Here is a 17,890-nt window from a genome sequence, read left to right as displayed (position 1 = left end):
GTGTAAGTGATCTCTTTAAAAAGAGATCAAAGGGGGAATTGTGAGATTATTATATTATCTTATGCCACGTTAGACCCCTAATTAAAGACTGTGAAACTATTATGTAGTTTTAGTTTGCATCATTCTCCTGACTTAGAAGAAGGTGATAACTATTACATTTGTTAAACTGATTTGTATTACATTAGATTTACTGTGAGTGAGTTACACTGTTTCATGACATTTCATACTGCTGAGTTATGAAGAGAATCTTGTGTGCAGAGAGTCAGGGCCTTGCTTTTCTGATAGTAGAGCGGACAGAGCACATTTCACAGGAGCTTCACCTCCACCTTTGCTGGAAGCAGAAAAACAGGGAGCCAAGGCAATAACTCAGGCTCACTGAGAGTTAGAAAGTATGTGAATGTTTAGCTTTTTATGACTAGGTGGGGGCCATCACAGGCTATAAGAGTTTGAGTCACCCACCACATTTAGAGATTTAGCTGTGACCCTCTTCATGCATGTCTCCCCATCCGGATGGTTTATGCTCATAAAGTGTTGAATTGTATGTAATAAATTAATTGTTGATTGAGCATTTATACACCGAGTACTGTCCTTCCTTCAGCCCAAAGATCAAAGAATTGGGAGAATTTAACACTATCTAAAATGTAACAGGACACTGGAGTAAACTCTCGACCGTCTCACACTTCTGTTTAATCAGTTTGATGTTTATTCAGCTGTGTGAACATTATAACTCTAATCTGAGCCAAACCGATTTACTCAGGAACAAATAAAACACTGAAAAAAGCCAAACAACAACATTTTTAAGTTATCTGAGTGACTTATGTATCATGTTTAAGCTGAGTAGTGTTGGGATGGAATTATTTGAAGTGCCTCAATTCTATGCTTTATATTAACTAAAATGCCAAATAACCATATAGTGTAGTGTTAAGTGGACACAGCCCTGAAAATAGAGGCATTAGACCATGTGTCCTTGGGGGGTAGACGGCTGTAGACTCTCGCTCACGCTTGCCTGGGAGAAAGTAGATAACAGGCGAGCATCTTCTAGTGGAAAGTTACTGAGACACTGTTGTTTAGACTAGAATGACAGAGCTTCTGTAATGAAACTGTCAGGGGCGCACCACCATGTGTGTAAGAGAATTAAGTGTTGAATGATCTATTGAGCAGTGTTTTGTCTTCCATCGGATGCCTCTGAGGAATCAATGGAACTCGGTGAAGTGTTGATATTTAATAGCAGCCAAAGGCCGCGGGGGTTTGAAACGATGTGCTGGGAGTTGGCTGTTCTCGCCCCGGTCAGCTATCGAGCTGGTGGGTAACAGACGTCTCCAGCAGCAGCATAAACTCCTCAGCAGCCTGGGTAAGCTTGCTCTCTGTGGAGGCTGTTGCAGCTGACTCACCCGAGCGGTGCAAACTTAGTTACCTTCAAGGCTCCAGAGTCAGCTGAGGTCAGCAGCTCAGCCTCTGGGGAGGTTACAATCCCTGGAACAGCCAGGTCTCTACAACCAGAAACAGTCTTTGCATGTGCAGCTTCAGAACCAGACTTGAAGTTCCAGTTAGTGTCCGATGTCCCAGAAACACTCAGGTGCTCACTGAGCAATCTCCTGAGGCCAACACTCACAAAGTCAAACACTCTTTGAGCCTTTGTGGGAACATTTATCGTCTGTGCTGGAAAGGTGGAAACATCTGGGAGATGCAGCCTTAACACACTGGGTTTCACACGTCCTTGGAGGCAGCTCACTAAACTCAGGGATGCAGACAAAATCAGCACTTGCAGGAACACAATGTGTCCTCTCACAATGAGCTTGGAAGCAGAAACTGAGTTTCCCTCACTGACTGTTTTAGACAGTATTGTGGGAGCAACACAAACAGCAGCTTCAGCTGGAAACACACAGTTTAGTGTCTTTGCTGCTCGCTTTAAGTCACAATAAACAGAAAACTCATTGTGTCTCGTGTCAGAATCACTCATATACAGGAAAGGAAGAGGCGGAGCTTATTTCCTGCAGGGAGAGTTAGCAGTCTGTGTCTTTCTCATTTCTGACTCCTACAGAGCTGAAAAACACAGGCTGTTATTGGCTGGCTGACACTGGGATTAATGTCCTTGAAGCCAGCAGTCTTTAATGTCCAGCTTCAGGACGGGCAGGTGAAAAACAGTCCTTTATGTCCTCTGATGTTCAATAAACTGTCCTGATTACTGAGGGAGCAGAGAAAGTGTCTCCATCACTCACCACAGCTGGATGCTCTGAAATCCTGGAATCCAGCTGTGGAGAGGAGCGCCGGCGGCGTGGACGCAGTTTAGTAATCAGGGAACGGGAGACAGGAGGGAGACACAGCTGGGACCAATTACACACACGAGACAGGAAACAGTAACACAGGACTGTCAAAGTAAAACAGGAAATACAGAGTCCAAAGTAAGGAGACGTGGGACACAGTGAAGACACACAAACCAGAACTATAATCACAAAACTCAGAGACATAAAGAGTGAATCAGCTGATTCAGTGTTTGTGACAAAAACATGGATCCTGGTTAATAAGTTGTGTTTGTTGGTTTCTGTATTATTTTGTGTATCGCTCTTATGAGCTGTTGTTTTTTCACTGAAATATTATTTCATTGTTTTAAGCTTTTTGTTGACTTTGAAGTGCTTAAGTTGATATTTTTGAACATTTAATTTGTTCGATTATTGTCGAGTGGATAAAACTGTCAAACACAGCTGCTTCCAGCATGGCCGGAGGAGAGGTGGCCGAGCAGACGCACAACACACACAGCTCACAGGTTTGCATTTCTAGATATTGCAGATGTTGCAGAAATTGACAGTAAAGAACTCAGAGATCCAGCGCTGTCTCCTGCCCCTGATTTATACACCACAACACAACGACAGGCGTAACTCACACAAACGGGCAACATGAGGCTCAGATGCTTTGGACATGTTCACATATACTGGACACAGAATGATGAAGATGGAGCTGCAGGAAGGAGGAAAAGAGGGAAACACAGAAAAGATTCACAGATGTGGTGAAAAAGGACACGACAGGTTCTGTTTGTTAGTTTGGTTTTTCTTTATTTGGTAAAGACTCAGAAATAAAGAGAAGATCACATGTTTGAATATCATATTAATGTTCTGTAATACACAAGTTGTAAAATCTTTCCAGAGTGAGACAGAGACTGTGCAGAGACGGTAGAAGGACAGAGCAGCAGCAGAGCAGTCCAGATACACTGATGATCCTGTCAGATCCAGAGGGACACACAGGGCTGATGCTGGACTCTACATTGTGTCTGACAGTGGAGCTGTTCTCAGAGCAGTTCACTCTGCAGCACTGACAGTCATCTGCACTTCATTCCTCTGTCAGTCACTGCTGGATGAAGCTCTCCTCTCCACCTCCCAGTAACATGGCCCAGTCAGAGCGTCTCTACACACAAGCTGCTGCTGCTTCAACCTCTCTGGATCATCAGGACACAGCTGCTCCTCTCTCAGCACACACACCGTCCTGTTTACCATCATCGCCACCTGCAGAGAGAAGGAGGAAGAGCAGAGGAGATAAACGAGTGTTTCCAGAGACTCTTCATCAGCTGTCAGTCAGTGATGCAGCACATCCAGTATAAAGAGCAGCAGGGACGTCAGTGCTGGGACTGTACTAGGACTCATTGTTGCTTCACTTTCTCTAATCTTTGGATTTTTATTGAAGTTGATGAAAATGTTTTTCCCTCCTAGTCTGAGTTTGGACTTTCATTCATTAGAAGAACCTTGGTGTGTCCACTCTGAGCTCTGTAGGAACCCCAACAACAAGCCCAACAATCCAGATGGACGGTTCCAGCTGTTAACTGGAGGAACTCCATCCAAACATCTGCTCTCACTAAGTTCTTCCTCACCTACAGACTGTGATCTTCACTGCTTTAAACTTGGAAATCAATGCAGTCATTGGTCTGCGTGCTGCTTTGTTCAGAGAGCTGATTGGCTGTTGACAGTGTTTGATCAGAGCGTGTCAGCCGTTACTATGGTGACCATAAAGGTGAGAAACAGGAAGTGTTTGTGTCCAATCCTGAAGCCTGTCACCGTTCTCCTCTCACAGCTTCACTGAGAAGCTGCAGCTTTACAGGAAACACTGGATCTTTGTTTCATACTGACTGTGTTTAGTACAATACTGCTGACAGCACCACCCACTCACTCCATCACTCTACTGACCACAGAGACTCCAGTCTGTAGTCTGGACTCTGCTGAAGATCAGACAGCTGCTTCACATCTGGATCCTGCAGCTTGTTGTTGCTCAGGTCCAGCTGTCTCAGATGGGAGGGGTTGGACTTCAGTGCTGCTGCCAGATAATAACAGCTGATCTTTGACAAACCACACTCCTTCAATCTGTATAAAGAATGAAAGATGTAAGTTTATTAGACAAAGTGCTTGAAATCATTCAGTGTTTCATCATCTGTTCAGAGCTGAAGAAGGTTCAGAATGTAGAAGTTTAGAAAATGGAAACTCCAAACAGCTGAAGCCAACAGGAAGCAGCTTCAAACAAACACAACAAGAGAAAAAACTCTGAATGTTTCACATTAAAGTCGTACATTTCTCATAAAAACAGGACAAAGACTTGAAAAAGTCGTGTTTTTCCTTCCAGGAACCACATGGCTTCACTTTTAAAGGTGAAGTGTGACAGAAACGGACATATTTGAAGTCCAACACCTTTTTCCAGTCACATTATTAAAGCAGACAAACTACAAGCTCATTTTCATTGCAACAAGTCATCTTCTGACCTGGACTAACAACACTGGTCTCTATGTGCAGCTGGCTGTGAGACCAGTGCTCAGGGAGCGTCTACAAAGTGCAACACTGAAAGAACATCACACACTCATTTGCTTCCAGCACACAAACATCTACTGTCATCATTGTCACCAAACTCTGTGGATCCTTTATTGCAAATTCAAATGGGATCAAATGGTCAGACAAAAGAGGGTTATGAGGAAATATGATGAAATGTTGTGTATTAGCAGCAAGTTATTGAATCATTTTCCTCAGAAACCAAACAAAATGATTGACAAACATGTTTTTACAAACTCAGTGTTGGACTTGGATCAGCAGGATAAGCTGATGTTTAAAGGCATTTGAGTCTCGCTGTATGAGAGTCCAGTTCTTACTCAATATTTATGGATGATGTTCTTTCAGTGTTGCACTTTGTAGACGCTCCCTGAGCCTCACAGCCAGCTGCACATGGACCAGCTGACATCACCCAGCATTAGAGGCGGCTGTAAAAAATTCATGTTCCCATTTAAATGGTTTTAATTTGAATAAAACGATGTTGATTCATTCAATCCTGAATCGATGTTTAATATAAATGTATTTTGCCAGAATCTCAGGTTAAAGCTCACAAACTATTTCAACAAGCAGCAAACAGATAAAACAGTAAATGAGAGCAGCTAAACACACAAAGATGGAAACACAGAGCGTGGATCGTTCACTCGACGGCACGTACACGGACACGCCGTCGGGCTGAAAGTGGACAGCTCACAGATCCTGAAGCTGCAGGTTTCATCTGTCTCCAACCAAAACTGAGTGAAGCAGCAGCAGAAGAAGATCCAAACTCTGCTTCACGTTTGATCAATATGCTCATGAATTCTCTCTGACTTTGGCTGTTCCTGCCTGCACAGCTCTCTCTCTCTCAGTGGACTCCAAGAACAGCTTCAAACATCTGTTTCTGCATCATTCACTGTTTATTAGCCACCAGTCTGCTGTTGTGTTCAGTGCTGTCGGCCTCTGACAGTAAAGCCTCATTTCTGCTGTTCCATGGAAACTTTTTAAAATGATGACAGATTACAAACTCTCAGCTGTGTCTGTAATCAAACCTCTGTAACTTTGCTTCACTTCAGCAGCATCAGCTCATGTTCACATGTTGATTCATGGTTTTCATGGTTGATTCACCTCATTTTTTCAAAAAGGACCTCTGACAGGAAAGTCTCATTTCTGCTGTTCAACCCTGAAGAAATGTAAACTTTTTAAAATGATGACAAATTGGAAAACACAGAGCTGTGTCTCTAATCAAAGCAGAGATGGAACGATGCCACTTTTTATGTCCCATATCGATATCAATCCAATATAGTCGATTTTATAATCAAACGTTTTTTAATATCTTGCTGCATCTTGTATAAGTTCACGCCGGATGGATTCACTGTTTACCGGGGAGACCGAACGAAGGACTCAGGCAAGAAAAGGGGAGGAGGGGTGTGCTTTATTGTTAACTCTTTGTGGGCTAGAGATGTGTGTATTTTAAAAACTTACTGCTCTCAGAGCCTCAAGCTACTGACCAAAGTCAGACCTTTTTACCTCCCGAGGGAGTTCAGCTCAGTTCTCCTTTCAGCTGTTTACATTCCCCCACATGCTGATAAATCTATAGCTATAGATGAACTGTATGACATTATTGGACATCAAAACCAAAATCCTGAAGCTGCCTTTATTGTGCTGGGAGACTTCAACAGAGCCAACATGAGGAAAGTTCTCCCCAAATACTATCAGCACATCTCCTTCCCCACAAGAGGTGATCAAACACTGGACGATTGAAAGAGTGCTACAAACCCCTCCCCTGCCCAGCTTTTGGCAAGGCAGACCATTGTTCCTACTGCTGCTGCCTGCATACAGACAAAGACTCAAACAGGAAAAAACAGTTTCCAGGGTCATCTACAAATGGGACAGTGAGGCTGAGGAGGTCCTGCAGGACTGCTTTGAGACAACTGACTGGCAGATATTTGTGGATGTAGCTGATGGCAACATCAATGAACTCACAGACTCATCATTGGATATATTGGAAAATGCATAGACGATACCATCACTAAAACCATATTTATATACACTCAACAAAAATATAAACGCAACACCTTTGTTACTGCTCCCATTCCCCATGGGATGGACGTAGAGACCTAAAATTCATTCCAGATACACAATATAACCATCCCTCCCAAACAGTGGTCACAAATCAGTCCAAATGTGTGGTAGTGGGCACATCTGCTATATTGAGGCCACAATTGACAATCTGATAGACTCCATGCGACGATGTGTTGCACTGCATGAGGCAAATGGTGGTCACACCAGAGACTGACCGGTTCTGGGTCCCCAGACCCCCAATAGCGCAAAAAACTGCACATTCCAGGGTGGCCTTTTGTTGTGGGCAGTCTGAGGTACACCTGTGCACTACTCATGATGTCAGATCAGCATCCTGATGTGGCACACCTGTGAGGTGGGATGGATTATCTCAATATAGCAGATGTGCCCACTACCACACATATGGACTGATTTGTGACCACTGTTTGGGAGGGATGGTTATATTGTGTATCTGGAATGAATTTTAGGTCTCTACGTCCATCCCATGGGGAATGGGAGCAGTAACAAAGGTGTTGCGTTTATATTTTTGTTGAGTGTATATACATGGGTATATATCTATATCTATCTATCTATGTATGTATATATGTATATAGTCTGTTCATTACTATATTTTATAAACATTTTGCTCTTACTGTTTCTTTTACGTATTATCCTGCTGAGTGACTGTCTGCTGCTCGTCAAATACATTTCATTGCAATGTTGACCCTGTGCTAACTTGCATATGACAAATAAAACTGAAGCTGAAACCTGTTGTCGATTCCATTTGCACAACAGCATGTGAAATTGATCGTCCACTTAGAAAGCAACACTGATTGACAGTTTGATTTCACTGAAGTGTGATTGACTTGGAGTTATATAGTGTTCCCTTTATTTTTTTGAGCAGTGTATATAAATAAATGAAAGTAAATAATAAATGAAAGCCAGGTCAGAAAGTTGAGTTTGACTTTAAAAGCATGAAAACACTCTGCTGTCTTCAGGAAGGCTGCTCCAGTAACAGGAAGTTATCTAAATGTGAGTTTAGTTCTGACTTTAGGGACAAGTAATAAAAAAGAATAAAAACATCTGTCCAGACGACCTGACAGTTAAAAATATAAACTCAGGAACTTAAAAGGAAAACTGTGCTGATTTTGAACATTCTCATCAAGATAAACTTACAGATTTAAGAGTCAAAAAGTGTCAAAAAGTCTGTATCCTTACCTGAGAGTTTCAAGTTTACAGTCAGGACTCTTTAGTCCAACACACAGCAAATCCAATCCTGAATCCTGCAGGTAGTTCCAGCTCAGGTCCAGCTCTCTCAGATGATTGGATGGGGAGCTGAGAATTTCAGACAAAGCTTCAAAGCTTCTTTTTGAGAGTTTACAATCTCTCAGCCTGAGGAAGAATAACAATGGAGACATATTATTTTCTTCATCTAGCATTATTAAACATATTTGTTCATAGATTCACTTACAGCACTTTCTTGGAGGCTTTGACCACTGGCAGCAGCTTCAAAAATGCCTTCTCTGAATGGGAGTATTTCTGCAGGTCAAACACAGCAAGATCTGATGACAGTAAGACGAAGACCAGAGCCGACCACTGAGCAGGAGACAGTTGATCTGTGTAGAGACGTCCTGAACTCAGGGACTGTTGGATCTCCTCCACTAGAGAACGATCATCCAGTTCATTCAGACAGTGGAACAGATTGATGCTTTTCTCTGCAGACAGATCGTCACCGAGCTTCTTCTTGATGTACTGGACTGTTTCCTCATTGGTCTGTGAGCTACTTCCTGTCTGTGTCAGCATGCATAGGAGATCCTGATTGGTCTGCAGTGAAAGACCCAGGAGGAAGCGGAGGAACAAGTCCAGGTGGCCATTTGGACTCTCTAAGGCTTTGTCCACAGCACTCTGGTAGAAGTCTTTTACAGTAAGTGTTTTCTGGAAGATTTTAAAGCGAGGAGATTGTTTCTTAAGCAGGTTGACTCCAGAGTTGATGAAGGTCAGATAGACATGAAGAGCAGCAAAGAACTCCTGAACACTCAGATGGATGAAGCAGAACACATTGTCCTGGTACAGTCTTCTCTCCTTTTTAAAGATCTGTGTGAACACTCCTGAGTACACTGAGGCTGCTCTGATATCGATGCCACACTCTGTCAGGTCTGATTCATAGAAGATCAGGTTTCCTTTCTGCAGCTGATCAAAAGCCAGTTTTCCCAGAGACTCAGTGATCTTCCTGCATGAATCTGTCTCAGCTTCTCCATCATATTTGATGTCCTTCGTTTTTAGGTGAAATAGCACAAGGCGTAGGTAGAGCTCTGTGAGAGTCTTAGGCAGATCTTCACTCTCTTTGTTCTTCATGACAAACTCCAGAGCTGTAGCAGTGATCCAGCAGAAGACTGGGATGTGGCACATGATGTGGAGGCTTCGTGATGTCTTGATGTGGGAGATGATCCTGCTGGCCTGCTCCTCATCTCTGAATCTCTTCCTGAAGTACTCCTCCTTCTGTGGGTCAGTGAACCCTCTGACCTCTGTCACCATGCCGACACAGTCAGGAGGGATCTGATTGGCTGCTGCAGGTCGTGTGGTTATCCAGAGGCGAGCAGAGGGAAGCAGGTACCCCTTGATGAGGTTTATCAGCAGCACATTCACTGAGGTGGACTCAGTAACATCAGTCAGGATTTTAGTTTTGTGGAAGTCCAGAGGAAGTCGACACTCATCCAGACCATCAAAGATGAACACAACCTGGAAGTCTTCAAAGCTGCAGATTCCTGCTTCTTTGGTTTCAGTAAAGAAGTGATGAACAAGTCCCACCAAGCTGAACTTTTCCTCTTTCAGCACATTCAGCTTTCTGAAAGTGAATGGAAACATGAACTGGATGTCCTGGTTGGCTTTGTCTTCAGCCCAGTCCAGAGTGAACTTCTGTGTTAGGACTGTTTTCCCAATGCCAGCCACTCCCATTGTCAGCACTGTTCTGATTGGTTTATCTCTTCCAGGTGGGAGTTTAAAGATGTCTTCTTGTCTGATTGTAGTTTCTGGTCTGTCTGGTTTCCTGGATGCTGTTTCAATCTGTCTGACCTCATGTTCATCATTGACCTCTGCAGTCCCTCCCTCTGTGATGTAGAGCTCTGTGTAGATCTGACTCAGGAGGGTCGGGTTTTCTGTTGTAGAAATCCCCTCGAGCACACACTGGAACTTCTGCTTCAGGTTTGACTTGAGTTTGAGCTGACAGGCCTGAAGAGAGTCTGAATGAAACAACAACCGACAATTAGATCTTTGCCTGTAGAGGTGAAGGAAAAAGTAATTCACCTGCATTTATACATGAATCTATCTGAATATGCACTCAGATCATTATCACATTTTAAGTTACAGTTATGAACTCATTTGAATTATTTTAATTAATAATTATCAAATCATTGTAACTGCTTGTCCACAAGCCACGAAGGTAGCGAGTCATACACTGAGTGTAGGTTTGAAGTATGTGAACCAATTTGATGGTTAAGGTGAAGGACTTTACCTCATTCAGTTAAATTTTATGTATATATGCAGCAAATATAAAGACGTGAGTTTAGTGCAGACACTAAATGGGAGTGTACAAACTTTAACATATCATTAAGAAGGAAAAAGGCTGCAGCCAAAAAACAAACATGAGATATCACATAATGTGAGGTATATGTTTTGGTTTATTTTGTTGTTGTTGTCAGGAGCTGACGGCGCCCTGACCGGTCGACCTGCCAGTGTGTGTATATCTGTGTGCGTGTGTATGTGTCTCTCCTATCGCCCTGTCTTCCCCTCCGGCTCCGCTGTGATGTGTTAGGAGGTAACCTAGCAACAGGCTACCTCCGACCCGGAAGTGCTGTCGCCCGGAGCTGCCGCACCTGCAGTCAATCCACCAGCTGCTGCCAATCAACTAGCATCTTCAGCAGGGCTACTTAATGGTGTGGCTGAGCGACAGACAGCGCTGGAGTATTGCACTAAGCCTGGTAGTGTTTTTGAGTCGCTAACGTTATTGAAGTGCTGTCTGATCTTCGTACTCATTCTGCTGTCGTGTGTGTGTGTGTATGTGTGTGTGTGCGTGTGTGTGTGTGTGTGTGTGCGTGTGTGTGTGTGTGTGTGTGCGTGCGTGTGTGTGTGTGTGTGTGTGTGTGTGTGTGTGTGTGTGTGTGTTCACCCTGGGATTGACGGAGGATTTACGGACACTAAGGAAGCACTTGGAGGAGAGACGGGCACTCACTACCACGCACGGGCTTACACGGAAGGAGGGACGCACTATCACCATTGTTGCACAGTTTAACTGTTGTCACCTTGCTGCACTGTAAATAAATGCACTGTCATTATTTCTGAGCTCCGCGCCTGAGTCCACTCTTTAACAACCGTGACAGTTGTTGTTTTTTACAGTTAGTCTCTTTTCCCCAGATTAAAAGTGCTCTGTGATATTTACTTTGTAATTTTATGTATGTTGTGGCGTGAATAAGGCACGGCGGGACCACGGAGCACCGTTCAGAGCCATCTGTATTTAATTCACGTCACACCACAACCACACCAACCCCTGAGTCCCCGTGTTTTAACACGGCGGGCGTGATTGCGGATGCCGTGCAGGTGCGTCCGCACGGCACCGCAGACCACGCCCCACCACATATGTATATGAAAAAATATTGAGGTAGTATAAGTTACTGGGCAGCAAAGGTCAGTCAGATGTGTTACTTGGTCAGATGTCATGTACAGGTTACTGAGGTCCTGTTTGTTGCTGCTGCCCACACATTCAGGTAACTGATGATTCATTATTTCACAGTTTACTAAAGGTAGTGTATGTGCTGCAAGTACTGAAAGCTGGGGTAACACACCCCTGTTTTATATCTCAGATTGTGCATCCTCAGTTCCTCTCCTCACTTCCTCACATAGTGTCTTAGTCCCTCACACCTGAGATGAATTTAGAGAAGGAGAGGCAGAGTCATGAGGAGAGAGGAGTGCAGTCAGAATCACTGTGCTGCTCTCACATATTTGTTTTTCTTCCATGTATTTATTGAGTTTTAAACTTTTACAATAACACCGCCATTAAACAAAACAAAACCAACAGAACACACAAAACAGACAACCTGGCTCAAGAATACAAATAAATAAAGATCCAGACACTTTGATTATGAGATACAGTTAGCTATACTCATATGTAAAATAGCAGCAGCCTTTTCAGCAAACCGGCATATGCCATAAATGGTATCCATATTTTATGAAACTTCTTTCCCCTAGTATGTAACTTACATGTTAGGAAATCTAGTGACACATGTTCCAGTACTATCCAGTGCCATTGAGTCTTAGATGGGGCCGTGTCCTTGATCCAGTTCAAAAGGACACATTTCCTTGCAAAGAACTTTAACAGCCTGTTGAGCTGCTTTCTAAACTTCCCCTGATTTTGTCATTCGCCACTCCAAGTAAAGCCACACCCCTCCCCCACATTGGACAATCGGACCATCTCTCCCTGTTCCTCACACCTAGGTATTCACCACTCATCCAACGTGTGAAACCTGCTGTGAGGACAATTAAAGTGTGGCCAGAGGGGACAGACGCAGTGCTCCAGGACAGATTTAAAAACACAGACTGGAATATGTTCACCCACACAGACCTGGACCAGTACGCCTCATCTGTACTGGATTACATCTCCAAAACCACAGACAGTGTCACCACCCAGAAACGGATCACCATGTACCCCAACCAGAAGCCTTGGATGAACCGGGATGTTCGTCTCCTCCTGAAGGCCCGCAACACTGCCTTTAGGTCAGGAGATGCACACGCCTACAGCACAGCCAGGGCTAATCTAAAGAAGGGCATCAAAAAAGCCAAACGCCATTACAAAAAGAAGGTAGAAGAACACTTCTCCAACTCCAACCCCCGACGCATGTGGCAAGGACTCCAGACCATCACAGACTACAGGACCACCAAACCCTCCCCCGCATCCTCTGATGTCTCCTTCCTCAACGAGCTCAACAACTTTTATGCTCGTTTTGAGCGAGGGAACCCCACAACCACAACCAAAGCAGACATGACGCCAGACCACCAACCTATGACTCTCTCCCCCACCAATGTAGGAGCGGTGCTGAGCAGGATCAATGTCCACAAGGCTGCAGGTCCTGATGGCATCCCCGGGTGTGTTCTCAGAGCGTGTTCTGGGGAGCTTGCAGGAGTGCTGACAGACATATGCAACCTGTCCTTGGCCCACGCTGTGGTACCGGCCTGCTTCAAATCCACCTCCATCGTCCCGATACCCAAAAACTCCAACCCATCTTTCCTCAATGACTACCGCCCAGTAGCCCTCACCCCCATCATCACTAAGTGCTTAGAGCAGCTGGTCCTAGCACACTTCAAATCCTGTCTCCCCCCCACCCTGGACCCCCACCAATTCGCATACCGCCAGAACAGGAGCACAGAGGATGCAGTCTCCATCGCACTGCACTCTGTCCTCTCACACCTGGACAACAACAACACCTACGCCAGAATGCTGTTTATAGACTTCAGTTCAGCATTCAATACAATCCACCCCTCACAACTCATCAGGAAACTGACAGACCTGGGCATCAGTTCCCTCATCTGCAAATGGTTACTGGACTTCCTGACCAACCGCCCCCAACATGTCCGGCTGGATAACCACTGCTCATCTACACACACACACAAGGCTGTGTGATGAGCCCTTTCCTCTACTCCCTCTTCACCCACGACTGCAGACCTGCTGATGGTTCCAACACCATCATTAAGTTTGCAGATGACACCACGGTGATTGGCCTCATCAGTGACAACGATGAGGCCGCCTACAGGGAGGAGGTGGATCGTCTGGCTGAGTGGTGCGACACAAACAACCTGCTGCTTAACACCGAGAAGACCAAGGAGCTCATCGTGGACTACAGGAGGAATGCTGACCCACATCCACCCATCCACATTAAGGGGACGGCTGTGGAGCGTGTGAGCAGCTTCAAGTTCCTGGGAGTCCACATCTCCGAGGATCTCACCTGGACGACCAACTGCTCCAAGCTGGTCAAGAAGGCTCACCAGCGCCTCTTCTTCTTGAGGACTCTGAGGAAGAACCACCTGTCCTCAGACATCCTGGTGAACTTCTATCGCTGCACCATCGAGAGCATCCTGACCAACTGTATAACAGTCTGGTACGGGAACTGCTCTGCCTCGGACCAGAAGGCGTTGCAGAGGGTCGTGAAAACTGCCCAGCGCATCGCCGGAGCACCACTTCCTGCCATAAAGGACATCTACAGGAAGCGGTGTCTGAAAAGGGCTGGGAAAATCATCAAAGACCCCAGTCACCCATCACATGGACTCTTCACCCTCCTGCCCTCTGGGAGGCGCTACAGGAGCCTCCGGACTAAGACCACCAGGTACCGGAACAGCTTCTTCCCCACAGCTGTCAGACTCCTGAACTCTGCCTCCTGACATCTGACCCACGTTAACTCATGGACTGAACATACACACATCCACAACCACCTACACACACACACAATGGACAACTGTACCCTCAAACACACAATAATAACATGGACTGAACCACCACTCACAACCACTAGCACTTTATATAGCCTCTGTAGAAACTATCTACACCCTCACTTATCTTAACTGCACTACTGTATAGCTCTGTGTAAATAATCATTCTGTACATTCGATAATTTTTAACCCTACAACTGTTTACAACTTGCATAGTTCCCATTTCTGTATAGCTGTATATCTCAGATTTCTGTAAAGTTATTTATTTCATATTCTGTATAGTTTTTCATATTTATATCCTGTTCATAGCCTGTACATAGCTTGTACTCACTACAGCCTGTACATACTTATAGTTATAGAATATTCACAACATACTTCATACCGTGTACATTATAACAAAGTAGACCCATTTCTGTAATATACTTACATATCTATATTATTGCTAATATATATTGTAATATATCTATATCACTAAGCACTTCTGGATGGATGCAAACTGCATTTCGTTGCCCTGTACCTGTGCAATGACAATAAAGTTGAATTCTATTCTATTCTATTCAAGTAGCATACACAATGGATTACATTCATTGTCAGTGGTGAAGATCTTATCCAGTTCACACTTTATGACAAACCAAAATTGTTGTATTTTCCCGCAAGATCATAGATCAGTGCATGAGGTTGCCCTCCTCTATTTTACATTTAGGGTACAGCAGAGAAAGGTCTGAATTGTATTTATGGTGTTGACAAGGTGATATGTGAGCTCTGTGTAGAATGTTAATTTGGATTGCCTTTACTTTATTACAGACGCTTAGAGATTTAGCATTCTCCCAGACTTCGTCACTCATCTCTATATGTAATTCCTTTTCTGTCCATTAAGTCAGAAAAGGTAGAAAAACCATTGGCAGCCCAGTTCCAAAAGCCGGGGTCGGTGGTCCAGAAAGAGAGGAAAATTGGAAAAGGGAGTGAAAAGAGATGTTAAGTGAGCCCTTCCTTCTAGTTTTTGAACCATTCGCTAAGCTCTAACAGTAGATAATCAGAATCAGAATACTTTATTGATCCCTGGGGGATCATGTGTGAGTAGGTTGCTACAGAACATCCTTAAGGTCTTCAGTTTTCCCACAAAAAGCAATATTTTTAAAAGGGAAGTTGGAGCTCCCAATATCCAACCACACAGGAGCAGGCTGTTGTACCCAATCGGCAGCTATATGCATATGGGTGCTCAGCTGATACTTCCTTATATCTGGGAAATCAAGGCCCCCCTTTGAGGATGAAAGACATAATGTGGATATTTTAAGGGATAGGGATAGCTCAGTAGGTAAAGTGGTCGCCCCATGATCGGAAGGTCGGGGGTTCAAATCCACTTAATGGCTACCCTGAGGTACCCCTGAGCAAGGTACCGTCCCTACACACTTCTCCCCGGGCGCCTTCTTAGTGGCTGCCCACTGCTTCACTGAGTGAATGGGTCAAATGCAGAGAAGAACAAGTAATTTCCCCATGGGGATCAATAAAGTATCTATTATTATTATTATTATTAAGACACGGTTTCCTCCCTGCCCAAATAAAGGAGCTAAACCAGCCTTTTAGAGTTTGAATAGTTTTGTTTGTGAAGAGCGTCGGAACCATCTGTATTTCAGAAGAGCGATATGCCCGAGCCAAGATAGATGTAAGGATTATAGTCTCTCCAAATCTAATTTGACCTGCTAAAATAGGGGGCTAAAATTAATTTTATACATCTGGTCAAAGGTGGGTGTGACTCTAATTCCCAGATACGTAAAGCCCTGTGGGGACCAAGTAAAGGGAAATGGAGAAGGGGCCTGAGGTTTTTGTGATAAAGTTGATAAAGTGTTCACTATAACCAACACATTTAATCTGGCAATTCACAATAAGTAACTCTGTGCTGATCTTTCAGATGTCTCCTCAGACAATCTACTGAATACCTATGTGTTGCTGAAGCTGCTGATGCTGAGCAATATCCTGTTCAGTTGCATTTTAAATCATTTTGCCATTTTAGAAGTAAAAACTTAAATGACTTGACTCCAGGAAATAAAAAAAAACCCTGAAAATGTTTTTCTTTTGTTCACAAATATCAGCTGTGGAGAAAAAACAAGTTTAAGAAAATAAAGTCAAACTGAAACTGCTCTGAAAGACATTTTGTAAAATAACTCAAACAGTTGTGTCTGTAGACTGGACCAGGTGTTTTTTTTTTTTTATACTGACCTTCCTTTGTCATCTCTAAAATTAATCTGGCCACCTCCATCACATTGTCAGTATATGTCGCCACCATAAGATCCACTGTTCTCCTTCTGCTTGCTTTCTCCAGATGACTTTTTTTCATGGTTGGAAAATCACCTACAGGCACATTCTGCAGGTACCAGTGAAAAAGTTTCAGCTCCTCCTCTCCCAAATCATCCAACAGGTCTAACAGCTGCTCCTGAACAGATGTCTTAGATCTATAAAACATGAGAGGATATTTAGAACTGAGGAAACAGAGTGAATCAGGATCAGAGTGTTACAACATCATCGTCTCTGGATCTGAAGGGTTTTGGATTCTACTGTTTATTTGCTGCAATGACATGATGTTAATAAGAAAACCAGAATCCCCAGTGATTAGACCAAACCTATAAAACCTGAGGGTCAGGAGCTCTGATCTAAAAACAGCAGAAGATCAAAAAACCTGATCAGAGGAAACCCAGACCTAATCCTAATGAACCTAATTTTATTTCAGAGGAACCCAACATGAACAGTTGAGTTTGTTCAAGTTGCTAAAAGTTGCTAAAATAAAACAGCACATTTCTTTTTAGTAGCTCTGAGATCACAGAATTCAAAGGTCCAGTTGACTGAACTTTTAATAATCTTATTTTCTTCTCTCAGGTCAAGTTTGTCTAACTTTTATTTCAGTTGAAGTATTGAGTAATCAGATTATTCCACTTGGTGGGTCAGATTAATGGTGGTGGCCGTCGGATTGGGGTCTGAGATGCAGGGCCTCCCTACTACTGCAGATAAGGAGGCGGTCTGCTTTCCTCCACCCCAGAGAGAAGGGTTACATCTCCAGGTCCGGGTACCCCCACCCCCAGAGGGGCGAAGTGTACCCGGACCTGGGATATAGAGCATGTTTGGGGAGTGTGAATGTGTGTCTATTTGTTTCTGTCTCCATGTCGGGTGAGTGCCGAGTATTTGCTGGTGTATATGGGGGTGGGAATACACGTTTGTGTCCGCGTGCGCCTCTTCATCTATGTCTATATGTCAGGTTGGGTCTTAGACTCCACCTCTCTGGGAACATCTCAGGCTCTCCGAGGTATGGAAGCCTATCTCCCCTCACCACACTCCCTGCCAGTGGCTGATGCCCTCAGATGTTGGTGTGTCGGTGGTTCTTGGTGTCTGGGGCTGGGCGCTCATGTATGTACCGGCTCACTCCTGGTGGCCGCTTGGCGGGGCCTGGCGCCTTTGGCCTGTCTGGGCCTCTTCTCGGGGGTGGGGAACCCTCAGGCTTCTGGCCTCTGGGCCTGGGGGTTTATTATGTTGCTCTTTTGTGTTTGTTTTCTCTTCTGTTTTTTCTTATCCCCATACAGGTGATCCAGGTGTTT

General features: G+C 44.2%; 2 protein-coding genes across 3 annotated transcripts in view; one reads left to right on the top strand and one right to left on the bottom strand.

Moving 5' to 3' along the window:
• The window catches only part of LOC145431207 (uncharacterized), a 382,620-nt gene that overhangs the window by 349,366 nt on the left and 15,364 nt on the right, over positions 1-17,890 (top strand). The window lies entirely within an intron of this gene.
• Positions 3,030-17,890, bottom strand: part of LOC113028832 (uncharacterized) — a 48,111-nt gene continuing 33,250 nt past the window's right edge. For both annotated transcript variants that reach the window (XM_080306863.1, XM_080306862.1), the window contains 5 exons: positions 16,524-16,756; positions 8,305-10,072; positions 8,052-8,225; positions 4,173-4,346; positions 3,030-3,497 (listed from right to left, as the gene is read on the bottom strand). In XM_080306863.1, coding sequence (XP_080162989.1) covers positions 3,488-3,497; positions 4,173-4,346; positions 8,052-8,225; positions 8,305-10,072; positions 16,524-16,756 — 2,359 coding nt within the window. In that variant the 3' untranslated portion in view covers positions 3,030-3,487. The remainder of the gene's footprint in view (positions 3,498-4,172; positions 4,347-8,051; positions 8,226-8,304; positions 10,073-16,523; positions 16,757-17,890) is intronic.

This window comes from Astatotilapia calliptera, chromosome 9 (assembly GCF_964374335.1).
Source record: "Astatotilapia calliptera chromosome 9, fAstCal68.1, whole genome shotgun sequence".
Lineage (NCBI taxonomy): Eukaryota > Metazoa > Chordata > Actinopteri > Cichliformes > Cichlidae > Astatotilapia > Astatotilapia calliptera.
The sequence above is the reverse complement of the archived record's forward strand: the minus strand, read 5'-3'. Positions and strand labels throughout refer to the sequence as shown.